The sequence below is a fragment of the Oncorhynchus mykiss genome, chromosome 19 (assembly GCF_057628025.1).
Source record: "Oncorhynchus mykiss isolate SJ-2025 chromosome 19, ASM5762802v1, whole genome shotgun sequence".
NCBI lineage: Eukaryota > Metazoa > Chordata > Actinopteri > Salmoniformes > Salmonidae > Oncorhynchus > Oncorhynchus mykiss.
In genome coordinates, this window is record NC_143040.1 from 69,337,225 (window position 1) to 69,356,749 (window position 19,525).

Consider the following 19,525-nt stretch of genomic DNA (forward strand, 5'->3'; position numbering starts at 1 on the left):
AATCTCAAATATAAAATATATTTAGATTTATTGAACACATTTTTTGGTTACTACATGATTCCATATGTGTTATTTCTGTCTAGTTTAGGGTGTGTGTCAACAGGTGTTTCCTGATGAAGAAGAATAGATTTAATGCGGGGGGGGGGGGGGGGGGGTCATATTGTCAGGGTCCCCTATGCAAAACATGACTGAGATAATCTCTCAGATCATCTCCACATGCTCTTTTGTCTGTGTGTGACCTGATTTTCAACGCACACAGAAGAACCAACACAGCTAACACCATGGGCCTGGTACGATGCTACTTTTCTGTTATTATAGTCAGATCATTCCTGTACCTGGTAGGATACTTCAGATCATTACTATACCTGGTAGGATACTTCATATCATTACTATACCTGGTAGGATACTTCATCATATCATTTCTATACCTGGTAGGATACTTCAGATCATTACTATACCTGGTAGGATACTTCATATCATTACTATACCTGGTAGGATACTTCATCATATCATTTCTATACCTGGTAGGATACTTCAGATCATTACTATACCTGGTAGGATACTTCATATCATTACTATACCTGGTAGGATACTTCATCATATCATTTCTATACCTGGTAGGATACTTCAGATCATTACTATACCTGGTAGGATACTTCATATCATTACTATACCTGGTAGGATACTTCATCATATAATTTCTATACCTGGTAGGATACTTCATATCATTACTATACCTGGTAGGATACTTCATCATATCATTTCTATACCTGGTAGGATACTTCAGATCATTACTATACCTGGTAGGATACTTCATATCATTACTATACCTGGTAGGATACTTCATATCGTTACTATACCTGGTAGGATACTTCAGATCATTACTATACCTGGTAGGATACTTCATATCATTACTGTACCTGGTAGGACTCTTCATCGTATCATATGATTAGATGTTATACTGTTATTGTGATAGGTTTGTTCTGTGATCTGACATTCTATAGTTTTTATCATGAATGTTAGACTCTGATTCTGTAATGACTTCAGTTTAGAGGAAGTACCGATCTGTAGCACTAGCAGCTAACATTTACTAACAACACAACAACTGTAGTGGGGGGGGGGGGGGGGGTTGGTTATGAGTTTGGGGTTGTGTGTGTGTGTGTGAGTGAGTGAGTGAGTGAGACAGTGAGTGAAACAGTGTCTCAGTCTGAAATACCGATCTGTAGCACTAGCAGCTAACATTTACTAACAACACAACAACTGTAGTGGGGGGGGGGTTGGTTATGAGTTTGGGGTTGTGTGTGTGTGTGTGTGTGAGTGAGTGAGTGAGACAGTGAGTGAGACAGTGAGTGAGACTGTGTCTCAGTCTCTCTCTCTGCCTTGTAGGGGAGTTCTCATCCAAAGTGAGTGAGTGAGTGGGTGAGACTGTGTCTCAGTGTCTCTCTCTGCCTTGTAGGGGAGTTCTCATCCAAAGTGAGTGAGTGAGACTGTGAGTGAGACAGTGAGTGAGACAGTGTCTCAGTCTCTCTCTCTCTGCCTTGTAGGGGAGTTCTCATCCAAAGCCGTTCCCAGGAGACATCTTGGAGTTTCCTCGGAATAAATACTTCTCCCATTTCGGAATTTACTACGGAGAGAGAGATGGAGTGCCCTACGTAGCACATCTCACCTGCAGAGGTCTGTCTATATATATATATATACACACACACACAGTCTTGTACAGCTCACCTTGTGTGGACACACAATTCAGTCCAATCAAAATTCCTATTTTCCCCTAACCCCTAACTCTAACCCCCCCCCTAGAAATAGCATTTGACCTTGTGGGGGATTAACAAAATGTCCCCAGTTGGTCACATTGTTGTTACTTTACTATTCTAGTGGGGACTTCTGGTCCCCACAAGTATAGTTAAACACGTCCACACACACACACACACACACTATGCTGTACTGACTGACTGTGTGTGTGTTCAGACTCGGAGACGAAGCTCCTGCTTTTTGGTCGAGCCCTGAAGTCAGAGGTCAAACTGGACCCAGTGGAGGTGGTGGGACAGAGATACAAGGTAACACACTCAGGGCGGCAGGGTAGCCTAGTGGGCTAGAGTGTTGGGCTAGTAACCGAATGGTTGTAAGTTCAAATCCCTGAGCTGACAAGGTCAGTCTGTCGTTCTGCCCCTGAACAGGCAGTTAACCCACTGTTCCTAGGCCGCCATTGTAAATAAGAATTTGTTCTTAACTGACTTGCCTAGTTTTTTTTGTTGTTGATTATTCTAGATTGTTTGTGTATGTGAGGTCATAGCTCCTCTAACCATGTGTATGTGAGGTCATAGCTCCGCTTACCATGTGTATGTGAGGTCATAGCTCCTCTAACCATGTGTATGTGAGGTCATAGCTCCTCTAACCATGTGTATGTGAGGTCATAGCTCCTCTAACCATGTGTATGTGAGATCATAGCTCCTCTAACCATGTGTATGTGAGATCATAGCTCCTCTAACCAATGTGTATGTGAGGTCATAGCTCCTCTTACCAATGTGTATGTGAGGTCATAGCTCCTCTAACCATGTGTATGTGAGGTCATAGCTCCTCTAACCATGTGTATGTGAGATCATAGCTCCTCTAACCATGTGTATGTGAGATCATAGCTCCTCTAACCATGTGTATGTGAGGTCATAGCTCCTCTAACCATGTGTATGTGAGATCATAGCTCCTCTAACCATGTGTATGTGAGATCATAGCTCCTCTAACCATGTGTATGTGAGATCATAGCTCCTCTAACCATGTGTATGTGAGATCATAGCTCCTCTAACCATGTGTATGTGAGGTCATAGCTCCTCTAACCATGTGTATGTGAGATCATAGCTCCTCTAACCATGTGTATGTGAGATCATAGCTCCTCTAACCAATGTGTATGTGAGGTCATAGCTCCTCTAACCATGTGTATGTGAGGTCATAGCTCCTCTAACCATGTGTATGTGAGGTCATAGCTCCTCTTACCATGTGTATGTGAGATCATAGCTCCTCTAACCATGTGTATGTGAGATCATAGCTCCTCTAACCAATGTGTATGTGAGGTCATAGCTCCTCTAACCATGTGTATGTGAGGTCATAGCTCCTCTTACCATGTGTATGTGAGGTCATAGCTCCGCTTACCATGTGTATGTGAGGTCATAGCTCCTCTAACCATGTGTATGTGAGGTCATAGCTCCTCTTACCATGTGTATGTGAGGTCATAGCTCCTCTTACCATGTGTATGTGAGGTCATAGCTCCTCTAACCATGTGTATGTGAGGTCATTGCTCCTCTTACCATGTGTATGTGAGGTTATAGCTCCTCTTACCATGTGTACTGTAGGTGAGGAACATGCTGGATGAGATCCATCCTCCCAGGGACTTCTACTCTGTGGTGAAGCCTGCTATAGACGATATGATGGGTAAGGATATCACCTTCGACATCTTGTTCCACAACTCTGAACACCAGGCCACGCTCTTCAGATATGGACTCAAGAAGTCTACACAGGTAAGGGTAGGGGTGGTGAGAGTCTTTGATGGTGGTACGATGTGCAACAATGTCTGTAGTGATTGGTTGTAGATTGAAATGGTCTGTTGTGATTGGTTACAGATTGAAAAGGTCTGTAGTGATTGGTTGTAGATTGAAAATGTGTGTTGTGATTGGTTACAGATTGAGAAGGTCTACATCCAGATCCTGCCCACCTGGAAGGAGCTGTTTAAGAAGAGGAAGTTGTAACAATGACTACAACTCTGCCTACAGTCTGACGCCCCCCCCCCCCCCCTTCTCCCCCCCTCTCCCTGGACCTCATGCTGGGCCATCACCTTTCTTACACCAGTACATTCATTTTAAATCCTCGAGGGAGAATCACCTGTCGTTCTACTCCTCACCAGCAGAGGAAACCAAAACAACTACCATCTTGAAGTCTGGCCAACTTACGTTCTGTTTCGCTCCACTGCGGTGAGGATGGTGTGGATCAGCCTACGGATTCCTGCTAATGAGGAACAAGGAGAATCATAGCAGATTGGAATGTATAGTTAAAATAGTATTTAACCCCAGTGTAGTGTACAACCCCAGTGTAGTGTATAATACCTCCAGTGTATAATAACTCCAGTGTAGTGTATAACTCCAGTGTAGTGTATAATACCTCCAGTGTATAACTCCAGTGTAGTGTATAACTCCAGTGTAGTGTACAACCCCAATGTAGTGTATAATACCTCCAGTGTATAATAACTCCAGTGTAGTGTATAACTCCAGTGTAGTGTATAATAACTCCAGTGTAGTGTATAACTCCAGTGTAGTGTACAACCCCAGTGTAGTGTATAATACCTCCAGTGTAGTGTACAACTCCAGTGTAGTGTACAATAACTCCAGTGTAGTGTATAACTCCAGTGTAGTATATAATAACTCCAGTGTAGTGTATAACTTCAGTGTAGTGTACAACTCCAGTGTAGTGTACAACTCCAGTGTAGTGTACAATAACTCCAGTGTAGTGTATAACTCCAGTGTAGTATATAATAACTCCAGTGTAGTGTATAACTCCAGTGTAGTGTATAACTCCAGTGTAGTGTATAACTCCAGTGTAGTATGTAACTCCAGTAAAGTGTATAACTCCAGTGTAGTGTATAATAACTCCAGTGTAGTGTATAACTCCAGTGTGGTGTATAACTCCAGTGTGGTGTATAATAACTCCAGTATACTATATAACTCCAGTGTAGTGTATAACTCCAGTGTAGTGTATAATAACTCTAGTGTAGTGTATAATAACTCCAGTGTAGTGTATAATAACTCCAGTGTAGTGTATAATAACTCCAGTGTAGTGTATAACTCCAGTGTGGTGTATAATAACTCCAGTATACTATATAACTCCAGTGTAGTGTATAACTCCAGTGTAGTGTATAATAACTCTAGTGTAGTGTATAATAACTCCAGTGTAGTGTATAATAACGCCAGTATACTATATAACTCCAGTGTAGTGTATAACTCCAGTGTAGTGTATAACTCCAGTGTATTGTATAATAACTCCAGTGTAGTGTATAACTCCAGTGTAGTGTATAACTCCAGTGTAGTGTATAATAACTCCAGTGTGGTGTATAATAACTCCAGTGTAGTGTATAATAACTCCAGTGTAGTATATAATAACTCCAGTGTGGTGTATAATAACTCCAGTGTGGTGTATAATAACTCCAGTGTAGTGTATAATAACTCCAGTGTAGTATATAATAACTCCAGTGTGGTGTATAACTCCAGTGTAGTGTATAAATCCAGTGTAGTGTATAACTCCAGTGTAGTGTATAACTCCAGTGTAGTATATAACCCCAGTGTAGTATATAACTTCAGTGTAGTGTATAACTCCAGTGTAGTGTATAATAACTCCAGTGTAGTGTATAATAACTCCAGTGTAGTGTATAATAACTCCAGTGTAGTGTATAACTCCAGTGTAGTATATAATAACTCCAGTGTAGTGTATAATAACTCCAGTGTAGTGTATAACTCCAGTGTAGTGTATAACTCCAGTGTATTGTATAACTCCAGTGTAGTATATAACCCCAGTGTAGTATATAACTTCAGTGTAGTGTATAACTCCAGTGTGGTGTATAATAACTCCAGTGTAGTGTATAACTCCAGTGTAGTGTATAACTCCAGTGTAGTGTATAATAACTCCAGTGTAGTATATAACTTCAGTGTAGTGTATAATAACTCCAGTGTAGTATATAATAACTCCAGTGTAGTATATAACTTCAGTGTAGTGTATAACTCCAGTGTAGTGTATAATAACTCCAGTGTAGTGTATAATAACTCCAGTGTGGTGTATAATAACTCCAGTGTAGTGTATAACTCCAGTGTAGTGTATAACTCCAGTGTAGTGTATAACTCCAGTGTAGTGTATAATAACTCCAGTGTAGTATATAATAACTCCAGTGTAGTGTATAACTCCAGCGTAGTATATAACTTCAGTGTAGTGTATAACTCCAGTGTAGTGTATAACTCCAGTGTAGTGTATAACTCCAGTGTAGTGTATAACTCCAGTGTAGTATATAATAACTCCAGTGTAGTATATAATAACTCCAGTGTAGTGTATAACTCCAGTGTAGTATATAATAACTCCAGTGTAGTTTATAATAACTCCAGTGTAGTGTATAACTCCAGTGTAGTACATAATAACTCCAGTGTAGTTTATAATAACTCCAGTGTATTGTATAATAACTCCAGTGTAGTGTATAACTCCAGTGTAGTGTATAACTCCAGCCCAGTCTGCTGATATCGGGTCATGTTATCTTCCATTTTAGTTTTTACTTTCAGGTTGAACATTATCGAGATTATATAAAACGGCATTGTTGGTTGAGGGCTTGTAAGTAAGCATTTCACGGTAAGATCTACACCTGTTGTATTCGGCGCATGTGACTAATAAAATTTGATTTAAATAAAGTAAAATAATTTCCCTGTTTCCTCTGTGTCTGTGTGTCAGAGAAAGAGAGGGAGAAAGAGAGAGGGAGAGAGAGAAAGAGAGAGAGAGGAGAAAGAGAGGCGCGAGAAGGAGAGAAAGAGGCAGGGGTTGAGTATGGGTTTTACGTCTTCAGTTTTAAGGGATGAGTGTGAAATAATATGAGATGGAATGCAATTGTTGTTATTGTGATGTGGTCGAATGAAACAATGGAGAAAGTATGAATCTGTTGTGTTTGTGTTCTGGGGAATGAAAAGACATGGCACAATAAAGGAAGGCATTTATTTACAAATATCATTGCATCTTCAACGCCCTTCTTTCCTTATGTTAATAAGTGTGTTGTTATGAATGTGTGTTATGAATGTGTTATGAATGTGTTATGAATGTGTGTATAGCATCGTGGAGGAAAGCTGGAAAATTCATCTGCAATAACATTTTCTGAAGCATAAATATAAAAAGTTGTTGGATCACGCGGCCCCTCCTCGCTGTGCATCAGTGGTCCCAGTGGGTCTAGAAACATTGGTGGTATTGATCCACAGTCAAGTCCTAACACCATCGCCTACTGGTTTGTGTCAGGTGACCTAACAAGAGAGTGACCTAACAAGAGAGTAACCTGACAGAGAGTGAGAGAGTGACCTGACAGAGAGTGACCTGTCACACCCACAGCTGCTCAGTCTTGAAGACAGAGAGTGACCTGACAGAGACCTGACAGAGAGTGAGAGAGTGACCTGACAGAGAGTAACCTGACAGAGAGTGAGAGAGTGACCTGACAGAGAGTGACCTGTCACACCCACAGCTGCTCAGTCTTGAAGACAGAGAGTGACCTTTACTGCTCTAATTATGTTGGTAACCAGTTTATAATAGCAATAAGGCACCTCGGGGGTGTGTGGTATATGGCCAATATACCACGGCTAAAGGGCTGTATCCAGGCACTCCGTGTTGCATCGTGCCTAAGAACAACCCTTAGCCGTGGTATATTGGCCATATACCCACACCTCCCCGGTCCTTATTGGTTAATTATATCCCTGCCCGTGTGGATAAAATAAACTCAAGACAGGCAGTCCACAAAGTAGCCTAACCACAACATATCAAATAGAAAGGGATACATCGATTGTTGCATCATCACTGGTGGACAGACTCTGTCAACATAAATGCTACCATTGATCTGTTTTTATACTTAGGGCCCCCGATAGCTAACGACCAGAAATAGATCTAGTGTTTGAGTTTTTTCCATCACTGGTTATTTAGACAAATCACGATTTCGAAGGGTTTTAGTATCTTTTGAATTTTGTAAAAGGGGGGGAGGGGCATTTGTCCTTAACTTCAAAAGAGAGAGGGTGGAGCTCCTAGATCCGGTTCTAGCATCTCTTCATATCTTCTCCTAACATGTGTGGACCCAGAACTTAACCGAGCAGCTGACCAATTACGCAAGACTTTAGTTCTGTGTTCTCGGAGGATACAGTTTTTGCAAAACGAGAATGGAACATTGCTGCTCACAACTGCACAGATATACACAACATTACCACACTGTTTTTATCTGCATATATTAAATCGTCACTTTCTCACGAAATGTCTCATTTAAAGGGGAAGTTTTGAGACCTCGTGCTAGAAGTGTTGTGTTTTTTTTTGCCCACTGTGGGTGTATCTCTTCAGAAGAGTCAAGCGTTCGTTGTCTGTATCAATAATCAATCATTATGAATGCTCAGCCTATTCCCTAGTGCACTAGAAAGTGCATTTTCAAAAGTAGTACACTTAAAAGGGGAATAAATTGTCAATCAATCAAATTTATTTTATAAAGCCCTTTTTACATCAGCAGTTGTCACCAAGTGCTTTGCAGATGTCCAGGCTAACAGAGAGCAAGCAATGTTGAGGCAGAAGCATAGTTGAAAAACCTCTCAAGAAGGAAAGTTAGCATTTATTGGGATGACTCGTGTTCCGGAGGCAGCTCTGCAGGGTGGTCACTTGCTGGCACAGTCACAATGTTATAGAACCTAACCTTAAGCACACTGTTAACCTTATGCCCAACGTTCAACGATATACTGAACAAAAATATGAAGTGTTGGTCCCATGTTTCATGAGCTTAAATAAAAGATCTCAGAAATGTTCCCTACGCAAAACACATTTCTCTTAAATTTTGTCCACAAATTTGTTTACATCCCTGTTAGTCAGCATTTCTCCGTTGCCAAGATAATCCATCCACCTGACAGGTGTGGCTTATCAAAAAGCTGATTAAAAAGTATGATCATTACACAGGTGCACCTTGTGCTGGGGACAATAAAAAGCGACTCTAAAATGTGCAGTTTTGTCACAAAACTATGCCACAGATGTCTCAAATTTTGAGTGAATGTGCAATTAACATGCAAACTATAGGAATATCCACCAGAGCTGTTGCCAGATAATTGAATGTTAATTTCTCTACCAAAGCCGCCTCCAACATCGTTGTAGAGAATTTGGCAGTCACAACCGCAGACCATGTGTAACCACGCCAGCCCAAGACCTCCACATCCGGCTTCTTCATCTCGTCTGAGACAAGCCACCCCCGGACAGCTGATGAAACTGAGGAGTATTTCTGTCAGTAATAAAGCCCTTTTGTGGGGGAAAAACTCATTCTGATTGGCTGGGCCTGGCTCCCCAGTGGCTGGGCCTGGCTCCCCAGTGGGTGGGCCTGGCTGCCAAGTGGGTGGGCCTTACGACCCTGCCCAGTCATGTGAAATCCATACATTAGGGCTTAACAAATGTATTTAAATGGACTGATTTCCTTATTTGAACTATAACTCAGTAAAATCTTTGAAATTGTTAGATGTCACGTTTATATTTTTGTTCAGTATATATATATATTTTTATATAGCCAATTTTGACTTTGCAGCTGGCCCATCTCGTGCAAATGGCTCAGTTCTGCCTCCAGGACTAGACTCATCCCAATAAACGTCAACCTGCAGGAACCAAGGAAGAAACCTAGAGAGGAACCAGGCTCCGAGGAGTGGCCAGTCATGGTAACTGATCACAGCTTGGGTGTCACGGCAACCCCCATGTTGCTGTGAGTGTCCTTCAGCCATGAGATCAGAATGTTGTTCAGCTCAGATGGCCTGAAAAACACACAAACACACACACACACACACACACACACACACACACACACACACACACACACACACACACACACACACACACACACACACACACACACACACACACACACACACACACACACACACACACACACACACACACACACACACAATATAAACACCCAAGGTATGCCTAATCTATCTGCCAATATACACAAATATTTTTGCTAATACACAACAGTTTATACCACAAAAAGGACCAACTGATTTAGACACAGCGTTGACATGCAGAGCAGCAGTTGTGACCCCTTAACTTTTTAACCCCCGATCTGACCCCGTCATCCTCAGCAGAGCTTTAAATCAGGAGTCAGATGTGAGTATACTTGACATTCTGTGGCCAGTTTAAAAAAAAAAAGTTATCTATCTGAATTCCAGGTAGGATCAAATGCAAAGAAATAGAATAAATGAAATGGACGAATCATTGACTTCAGTGGGGGACCCCCATTCTATTCATTCTATTTCTATGTATGTAAATCCTATACTAGAAATGTGGATATAGATGGAAGCAGAATAAGGCAGGGTAGCCTAGTGGTTAGAGCATTGGACTAGTAACCGAAAGGTTGCAAGTTCGAATCCCCGAGCTGACAAGGTACAAATCTGTCGTTCTGCCCCTGAACAGGCAGTTAACCCACTGTTTCTAGGCTGTCATTGAAAATAAGAATTTGTTCTTAACTGACTAGTTACTTAAAAAAATAAAACAATTGTGTAGGCTGACACAGCAACAGTCATTAAAATCTGATAAAAAAAATGAACCTTGACATGACTTACACAAGCAATTAAGGTTAACTGCCTTGCTCAAGGGCACATCAACATAATTTTCATCTAATCGGGGATTCAAACCAGCGACCTTTCAGGAAGGGAAAGGGGATACCTAGTCAGTTGTAAAGGGGGATACCTAGTTAGTTGTAAAGGGGGATACCTAGTCAGTTGTAAAGGGGGATTCCTAGTCAGTTGTAAAGGGGGATATCTAGTCAGTTGTACAACTGAATGCCTTCAACTGAAATGTGTCTTCTGCATTTAACCCAACTCCTCAATCAGGGAGGGGCAGGGGGCTGCCTTAACCGACACATGGTTGTTTTTGGGGTGTTTACTGCCTTCCACGTTGACGGCTCTGAGATTCAAACCAGCAAACTTTAGGTTACTGGCCCAACGCTCTTAACCGCAAAGTCAAATGCTATTTCTAGGCGGTTTAGGGTTAAGTTTAAAATTAGTGTCAGGGTTAGAATTAGGTTTAGGGTTAAAGTTAGAATTAGGTTTAGGGTTAAGGTTAGAATTAGTGTCAGGTTTAGAATTAGGTTTAGAATTAAGTTTAAGGTTAGAATTAGTGTCAGGTTTAGGATTAGGTTTAGAATTAGGTTTAGGGTTAAGGTTAGAATTAGTGTCAGGTTTAGGGTTAAGGTTAGAATTAGTGTCAGGTTTAGGGTTAAGGTTAGAATTAGTGTCAGGTTTAGGGTTAAGGTTAGAATTAGTGTCAGGTTTAGAATTAGGTTTAGGGTTAAGGCTTCCGAGTGGAGCAGCGATTCACGGCACTGCATCTCAGTGCTCGAGGCGTCACTACAGACACCCCGGTTTGATTCCAAGCTGTATCACAACCGGCCGTGATTGGGAGTCCCATTGGGTTTGGCCAGTGTCGGCCAATACTGTAAATAAGAATTCGTTCTTAGCTGACTTGCCTAGTTAAATAAAGGTTAAATATATTTTGGAACTAAAACAATGAGGCCAGGTTTTCAGGTTAGGTCTAGGCTTAGAGTAAGGGTACGGGTTAGGGTTCATGTTTAGGGAAAACAGGATTTTGAATGGGACTGAATTGTGTGTCTCCACAAGGTTAGTTGCACAAGACTGTGTGTGTGTTTTCTATTTAGTGCTGAGCGATTAGTGCTTTTTGAGGTCGGTTCAGTTTCGGTTATAAAAAAATAATCACAGATTTAAAATTAAAAACATGAATTAATGCATTATGAAATAATTTAATGATTTTACAGTATTTGAGATATTGTTTTTTTTAATTTTAGAGCTTCCCTCAGTCATCACCTGCCTTCATCCTGACACTGGGTTACTATAACAACACATGATGTTAGTGAATGACCATTACTGCTTATCACTTATTAAACAGAATTTATTCACATTACATACTTTAATGCCTACTGGATAACTTATTTTGTATTGCTTTTAATCTTTTTAATGAATTTATCTTATTAACACTGTGTTCTAGCTAGCTATTTGTGTAGGTAGTTATCAAGTAAACACAATGATAGGCCCCGGTATATATTTGTATATATTATTACATAACTTTGGTTTTTATTTGATTACTTAATCATTTTTAAAATTCTTGAATAAAGTCATCTCATATCTTCTCAGGCAGTAGCAGCCAGCGACCCATCTAATGTCAGCGAGTCTACGAGTAATCATATTGAGCTATGCTAGTAGCTAGCCGTCTGACAAAATCATTTTGACTAGTTCTTCAAAGTAGACAACGCATACAGTACCGTGAGAAAACACCCCTCGACTTATTCCACAATTCGTTGAGTTACAGCCTGACGACTGTAGCTCTGGTCCTGGTCTGTTACATACCTCAAACACATTGTTTTGTACACTTCTTTCACTACAACAAACAAATCTTTAAAGAGCTTTAGCCCCACAGCTTTAGTTGTAAAGTTACCATCTGAATTCAAAGTGGATTCAATGGAGAGTAAAAAAAATGTATCACCCATCAGACAGTAGCTCATAATCACAAAGTGATGACATGTTTTTAGAAAATCCTTCAGATTTACTGATAATGAAATACAGAAATATCACATTTACATACAGTACTAGTCAAAAGTTTGGACACACCTGCTCATTCAAGGGTTTTTCTTTATTTGTACTATTTTCTACATTGTAGAATAATAGTGAAGACATCAAAACAATAAAATAACACATGAAATCATGAAGTAACCAAAAGTAGCCACCCTCTGCCTTGACAGCTTTGCACACTCTTGGCATTCTCTCAACCAGCTTCATGAGGCAGTCACCTGGATTGCATTTCAATTAACAGGTGTGCTTTGTATGGTGGAAATTACAAGCCTGCGTTATAATACTATCATTGCATCAAATGGTTGTGTTATGCAACAGAATATTATATATTATAACTCTCTATTGTGTCTGTGTGAACTGAAAGTGGGCCTCTGACAGGAGATTTACGAGGTCTTTGGGGATTCCACATTTCATCTCCGCTTTCCAGAGCATGAGTTAATGTTTCTGTTCTATACGGTACCAGGGAGACATGGCTCCAGTATGGAGCCTTGTGTGTTATGTAAACTGAAGGAGGATGGATTTTGATATAAAACGCTGTGGCCCAAACCAGCTGGTTGAGTTCTCAGTGATCACCTCCAGGGGTGATTACCGACCAGCTGGTTGAGTTCTCAGTGATCACCTCCAGGGTTGATTACTGACCAGCTGGTTGAGTTCTCAGTGATCACCTCCAGGGGTGATTACTGACCAGCTGGTTGAGTTCTCAGTGATCACCTCCAGGGGTGATGACCGACCAGCTGGTTGAGTTCTCAGTGATCACCTCTAGGGGTGATGACTGACCAGCTGGTTGAGTTCTCAGTGATCACCTCCAGGGGTGATTACTGACCAGCTGGTTGAGTTCTCAGTGATCACCTCCAGGGGTGATTACTGACCAGCTGGTTGAGTTCTCAGTGATCACCTCTAGGGGTGATGACCGACCAGCTGGTTGAGTTCTCAGTGATCACCTCCAGGGGTGATGACCGACCAGCTGGTTGAGTTCTCAGTGATCACCTCTAGGGGTGATGACTGACCAGCTGGTTGAGTTCTCAGTGATCACCTCCAGGGGTGATTACCGACCAGCTGGTTGAGTTCTCAGTGATCACCTCCAGGGGTGATGACCGACCAGCTGGTTGAGTTCTCAGTGATCACCTCCAGGGGTGATGACCGACCAGCTGGTTGAGTTCTCAGTGATCACCTCCAGGGTTGATTACCGACCAGCTGGTTGAGTTCTCAGTGATCACCTCCAGGGGTGATGACCGACCAGCTGGTTGAGTTCTCAGTGATCACCTCCAGGGGTGATGACCGACCAGCTGGTTGAGTTCTCAGTGATCACCTCTAGGGGTGATTACTGACCAGCTGGTTGAGTTCTCAGTGATCACCTCCAGGGTTGATTACCGACCAGCTGGTTGAGTTCTCAGTGATCACCTCCAGGGGTGATTACCGACCAGCTGGTTGAATTCTCAGTGATCACCTCTAGGGGTGATGACCGACCAGCTGGTTGAGTTCTCAGTGATCACCTCCAGGGGTGATGACCGACCAGCTCCATTACTGCAGTAATTAAATAATACAGTTTGATTGTTTTGAAGAAATCTAAAGTCTCTCCTTTTGATTACATTAACTCCACCACACTTGTTAAAAAGTTAATTTGTGGAATTTCTTTCTTTCTTAATGCATTTGAGCCAATCAGTTGTGTTGTGACAAGGTAGGAGTGGTATACAGAAGATAGCCCTATTTTATGGTCATATTATGGCAAGCAAAGAGAAATGACAGTCCATCATTACTTTAAGACATGGCTACTTTGAAGAATCTCAAATATAACTTTTTTGGGGTACAACATAAGTCCATGTGTTATTTCATAGTTTTGATGTCTTGACTATTATTCAACAATGTGGAAAAACTCTGGCATTAGTAGGTGTGTCCAAACGTTTGACTGGTACTGTACATGGATAGGACCAAGGAAGGGTAGAAAACAATTTCTAGAGTGTTGAAAGTTTCCAAGAGCACAGTGGTCTCCATCATTGAGAAAGTGAAAAAATATGTAACTACCCAGACTCCCTAGAGCTGGCCGTCTGACCAAACTGATCAACCGGGCAAGATGAACCTTGGTCAGAGAGGTGACCAAGAACCCACCAACCACTCTGACAGAACTACAGAGTTCCTTGGCTGAGATGGGAGAACCTGCCAGAAGGACAACAGTCTCTACACCACTTTACCAATCTGGGGTTTATGGGAGAGTGGCCAGACGGAAGCCACGGCTGAGAAAAAGGCACATGAACTCCGCCTGGAGTTTGTAAAAAGGCACATGAACTCTGCCTGGAGTTTGTAAAAAGGCACATGAACTCCGCCTGGAGTTTGTAAAAAGGCAAGACTCTGAAAGACTGAGAGCATAAGGCGAAGGATAATGTGGTCTGATGAGACAAAAATGTTACTCTTTGGCCTGAATGCAAAGACCTACTGTATGTCTGGAGAAAACAAGGCACAGCTCATCACCCATCGAACACCATCACTACTGTGAAGCAAGGTGGTGGCAGCATCATGCTATGGGGATTATTTTCAGTGGCAGGGACTGGGAGACTGGCAAGGATAGAGGGAGCAATGAATGGAGACAAATACGGGCAAATCCTTGATGAAAATGTACATTTCAACAGGACAATGACTCCAAGCATACAGCCAAAGCAATGCTGGAAGGCTTCAGAAGAAGATTGGGAAAGTCCTTGAGTGAAGAATAGAATCCCATTGAAAATCTGTGGAAAAACTTGAAGATTGCTGGTCAATGCCGCTCCCCATCTAACTCAACAGAGCTTGAAAAATTCTGCAAGGAAAAATGGTAGAAAATCTCCAAATCCAGATGTTCAAAGCTAATACAGACTGTTAATACCCAAGACGACTCAAAGCTGATCCAGACATACCCAAGACGACTCAAAGCTGATCCAGACATACCCAAGACGACTCAAAGCTGATCCAGACATACCCAAGACGACTCAAAGCTGACACAGACACACCCAAGATGACGACTGAAAACTGATACAGACATACCCAAGACGACTCAAAACTGATACAGACATACCCAAGACGACTCAAAGCTGATAGACATACCTAAGACGACTCAAAACTGATCCAGACATACCCAAGACGACTCAAAGCTGATAGACATACCCAAGATGACTCAAAGCTGATACAGACATACCCAAGACGACTAAAAACTGATCCAGACATACCCAAGACGACTCAAAGCTGATAGACATACCCAAGATGACTCAAAGCTGATACAGACATACCCAAGACGACTCAAAGCTGATAGACATACCCAAGATGACTCAAAGCTGATACAGACATACCCAAGACGACTAAAAACTGATCCAGACATACCCAAGACGACTCAAAGCTGATAGACATACCCAAGATGACTCAAAGCTGATACAGACATACCCAAGACGACTCAAAGCTGATAGACATACCCAAGATGACTCAAAGCTGATACAGACATACCCAAGACGACTAAAAACTGATCCAGACATACCCAAGACGACTCAAAGCTGATGCAGACATACCCAAGACGACTCAAAGCTGATAGACATACCCAAGATGACTCAAAGCTGATACAGACATACCCAAGACGACTAAAAACTGATCCAGACATACCCAAGACGACTCAAAGCTGATAGACATACCCAAGATGACTCAAAGCTGATCCAGACATACCCAAGACGACTCAAAGCTGATAGACATACCCAAGACAACTCCAAGCTGATCCAGACATACCCAAGACAACTCCAAGCTGACAGACATACCCAAGATGACTCAAAGCTGATCCAGACATACCCAAGACGACTCAAAGCTGATAGACATACCCAAGACAACTCCAAGCTGATCCAGACATACCCAAGACAACTCCAAGCTGATCCAGACATACCCAAGACAACTCCAAGCTGATCCAGACATACCCAAGACAACTCCAAGCTGATCCAGACATACCCAAGACAACTCCAAGCTGATGCAGACATACCCAAGACAACTCCAAGCTGATCCAGACATACCCAAGACAACTCCAAGCTGATCCAGACATACCCAAGACAACTCCAAGCTGATCCAGACATACCCAAGACAACTCCAAGCTGATCCAGACATACCCAAGATGACTCCAAGCTGATCCAGACATACCCAAGACAACTCCAAGCTGATCCAGACATACCCAAGACAACTCCAAGCTGATCCAGACATACCCAAGACAACTCCAAGCTGATGCAGACATACCCAAGACGACTCCAAGCTGATCCAGACATACCCAAGATGACTCCAAGCTGATCCAGACATACCCAAGACTGTAAAGCTGACACAGACATACCCAAGACAACTCCAAGCTGATAGACATACCCAAGACAACTCCAAGCTGACACAGACATACCCAAGACAACTCCAAGCTGATAGACATACCCAAGACAACTCCAAGCTGACACAGACATACCCAAGACAACTCCAAGCTGATAGACATACCCAAGACAACTCCAAGCTGACACAGACATACCCAAGACGACTCAAAGCTGATAGACATACCCAAGACAACTCCAAGCTGACACAGACATACCCAAGACAACTCCAAGCTGATAGACATACCCAAGACGACTCAAAGCTGATGCAGACATACCCAAGACTGTAAAGCTGTAAACGCCACCAAAGGTGCTTCTACAAAGTATTGACTCAGGGGTGTGAATACTTATGTAAATGAGATATTTCTGAATTCCATAAATAAATACATTTGCAAACATTTCTAAAAAACATTACTTTGTCATATATATGGTGTATCGTGTGTAGATGGGTGAGAAAAAGTATTGTATCCATTTTGAATTCAGGCTGTAACACAACAAAATGCCGAATAAGTCAAGGGGTATGAATACTTTCTGAAGGCTCTGAAAATAGAACTCAAGTAATTGAACCGACATCGATCAATTAGTTGTTTATTAATCGTTCAGCACTAGTGTTTGTGTGTGTGGAGGGGGGGTTACTGAGGTCAACAAAGACAGATGGTTAAAAGGTTGACACTATGAACTCTCACACACACGCAAGGGGCAAGGACAAACACACACGCAAGGGGCAAGGACAAACACACACAAAGGGGCAAGGACAAAACACAGACGCAGGGGCAAGGACAAAACACACACACAGGGGCAAGGACAAAACACACACGCAGGGGCAAGGACAAAACACACACGCAAACAAATTGTGTCCCACCTTTCCATCTGGGTCCAGTGTCCACACTCCTCAATGTGTCCTCTGGTGAGGTTGGGGATCTGAAACACACAGACCTGACACATTGACGTATATAACACACACACAAACGTGTCTGCTTACAATGTGTGTGTGTGTTTATGTGTATGTGTGTGTGCTGCGTGTCTGTCTGTCTGTCTGTCTGTCTGTCTGTACGTGAGTGAGTATACGTGCGTCAAATCAAAGTTTATTTCTCGCCTTCACAGGATACAACAGGTGCAAAACCATTCAGCGATGCTCTCCTAACATATGATATCCTAACCTATGATCTCCTAACCTATGATCTCCTAACCTATAATCTCCTAACCTATGATCTCCTAACCTATGATCTCCTAACCTATGATCTCCTAAAATATAATCTCCTAACCTATGATCTCCTAACCTATGATCTCCTAAAATATAATCTCCTAACATATGATATCCTAACCTATGATATCCTAACCTATGATCTCCTAACCTATAATCTCCTAACCTATGATCTCCTAACCTATGATCTCCTAACCTATAATCTCCTAACCTATAATCTCCTAACCTATGATCTCCTAACCTATGATCTCCTAACCTATAATCTCCTAACCTATAATCTCCTAACCTATGATCTCCTAACCTATAATCTCCTAACCTATAATCTCCTAACCTATAATCTCCTAACCTATAATCTCCTAACCTATGATCTCCTAACCTATAATCTCCTAACCTATGATCTCCTAACATATGATCTCCTAACCTATGATCTCCTAACCTATGATCTCCTAACCTATGATCTCCTAACCTATGATCTCCTAAACTATAATCTCCTAACCTATAATCTCCTAACCTATGATCTCCTAACCTATGATCTTCTAACCTATGATCTCCTAACCTATAATCTCCTAACCTATAATCTCCTAACCTATAATCTCCTAACCTATGATCTCCTAACCTATGATCTCCTAACCTATGATCTCCTAACCTATGATCTCCTAACCTATAATCTCCTAACCTATAATCTCCTAACCTATAATCTCCTAACCTATGATCTCCTAACCTATAATCTCCTAACCTATAATCTCCTAACCTATGATCTCCTAACCTATAATCTCCTAACCTATAATCTCCTAACCTATAATCTCCTAACCTATAATCTCCTAACCTATAATCTCCTAACCTATGATCTCCTAACCTATGATCTCCTAACCTATGATCTCCTAACCTATAATATCCTAACCTATAATCTCCTAACCTATAATATCCTAACCTATGATCTCCTAACCTATAATCTCCTAACCTATGATCTCCTAACCTATGATCTCCTAACCTATAATCTCCTAACCTATGATCTCCTAACCTATAATCTCCTAACCTATAATCTCCTAACCTATAATCTCCTAACCTATAATCTCCTAACCTATAATCTCCTAACCTATGATCTCCTCAGTCTGTCTGTGTGTTTCTGTGTGTGTCAGTCTGTGTGTGTGTCAGTCTGTGTGTGTGTGTGTTATCACCATGTTTTCCATTCCCCTGGAGAAGACAGGCAGCAGAACAGGATCTTTACCCGCGGTCACCATGAGAGCTGGCATCAAGAGCTACAGACAGACACACACACAGGAAAAGTGTAAGTTATCAACATACTGTATAACTGTGTCAACGTAACACACGCACCCCTACCTTAGCTCTGGGTCGGGAGCAAAGCCATTTCCAGTTGCTCACAACATTACGGTACCAGTTCAGCGGCCCTCTGGAAAAACACACAACACTGTCACTCATTTCTCCTCCTCCTCCTCTTCCAACTCTCCTCCTCCTCCTCTTCCACCTCTCCTCCTCCTCTTCCAACTCTCCTCTTCCACCTCTCCTCCTCCTCTTCCACCTCCTCTACCTCTCCTCCTCCTCTTCCACCTCCTCCTCTACCTCCACCTCTCCTCCACCTCTCCCTCTTCCTCTAC

The 19,525-nt window shown here is 41.9% G+C and overlaps 2 protein-coding genes across 3 annotated transcripts in view; one reads left to right on the top strand and one right to left on the bottom strand.

Moving 5' to 3' along the window:
* Positions 1 to 165: 165 nt before the first annotated feature.
* Positions 166 to 6,434, top strand: plaat1l (phospholipase A and acyltransferase 1-like). 2 transcript variants are annotated; one of them, XM_036955266.2, is made up of 5 exons: positions 166 to 290; positions 1,545 to 1,674; positions 1,969 to 2,057; positions 3,345 to 3,509; positions 3,672 to 6,434. In XM_036955266.2, the coding sequence occupies exons 1-5, from the start codon at positions 282 to 284 to the stop codon at positions 3,735 to 3,737; spliced, it is 459 nt and encodes a 152-aa protein (XP_036811161.1). In that variant the 5' UTR covers positions 166 to 281; the 3' UTR covers positions 3,738 to 6,434. The 2 variants fall into 2 exon arrangements, with proteins under 2 accessions (XP_036811161.1, XP_036811160.1); XM_036955265.2 differs by having other exon boundaries at positions 187 to 368.
* A 1,774-nt stretch (positions 6,435 to 8,208) lies between these two features.
* ephx2 (epoxide hydrolase 2, cytoplasmic) overlaps positions 8,209 to 19,525 on the bottom strand; it is a 39,845-nt gene continuing 28,528 nt past the window's right edge. The window contains exons 16-19 of the mRNA XM_036955234.2: positions 19,251 to 19,320; positions 19,088 to 19,168; positions 17,568 to 17,626; positions 8,209 to 9,530 (exon numbers count right to left, since the gene is read on the bottom strand). Coding sequence (XP_036811129.1) covers positions 9,446 to 9,530; positions 17,568 to 17,626; positions 19,088 to 19,168; positions 19,251 to 19,320 — 295 coding nt within the window. The 3' untranslated portion in view covers positions 8,209 to 9,445. The remainder of the gene's footprint in view (positions 9,531 to 17,567; positions 17,627 to 19,087; positions 19,169 to 19,250; positions 19,321 to 19,525) is intronic.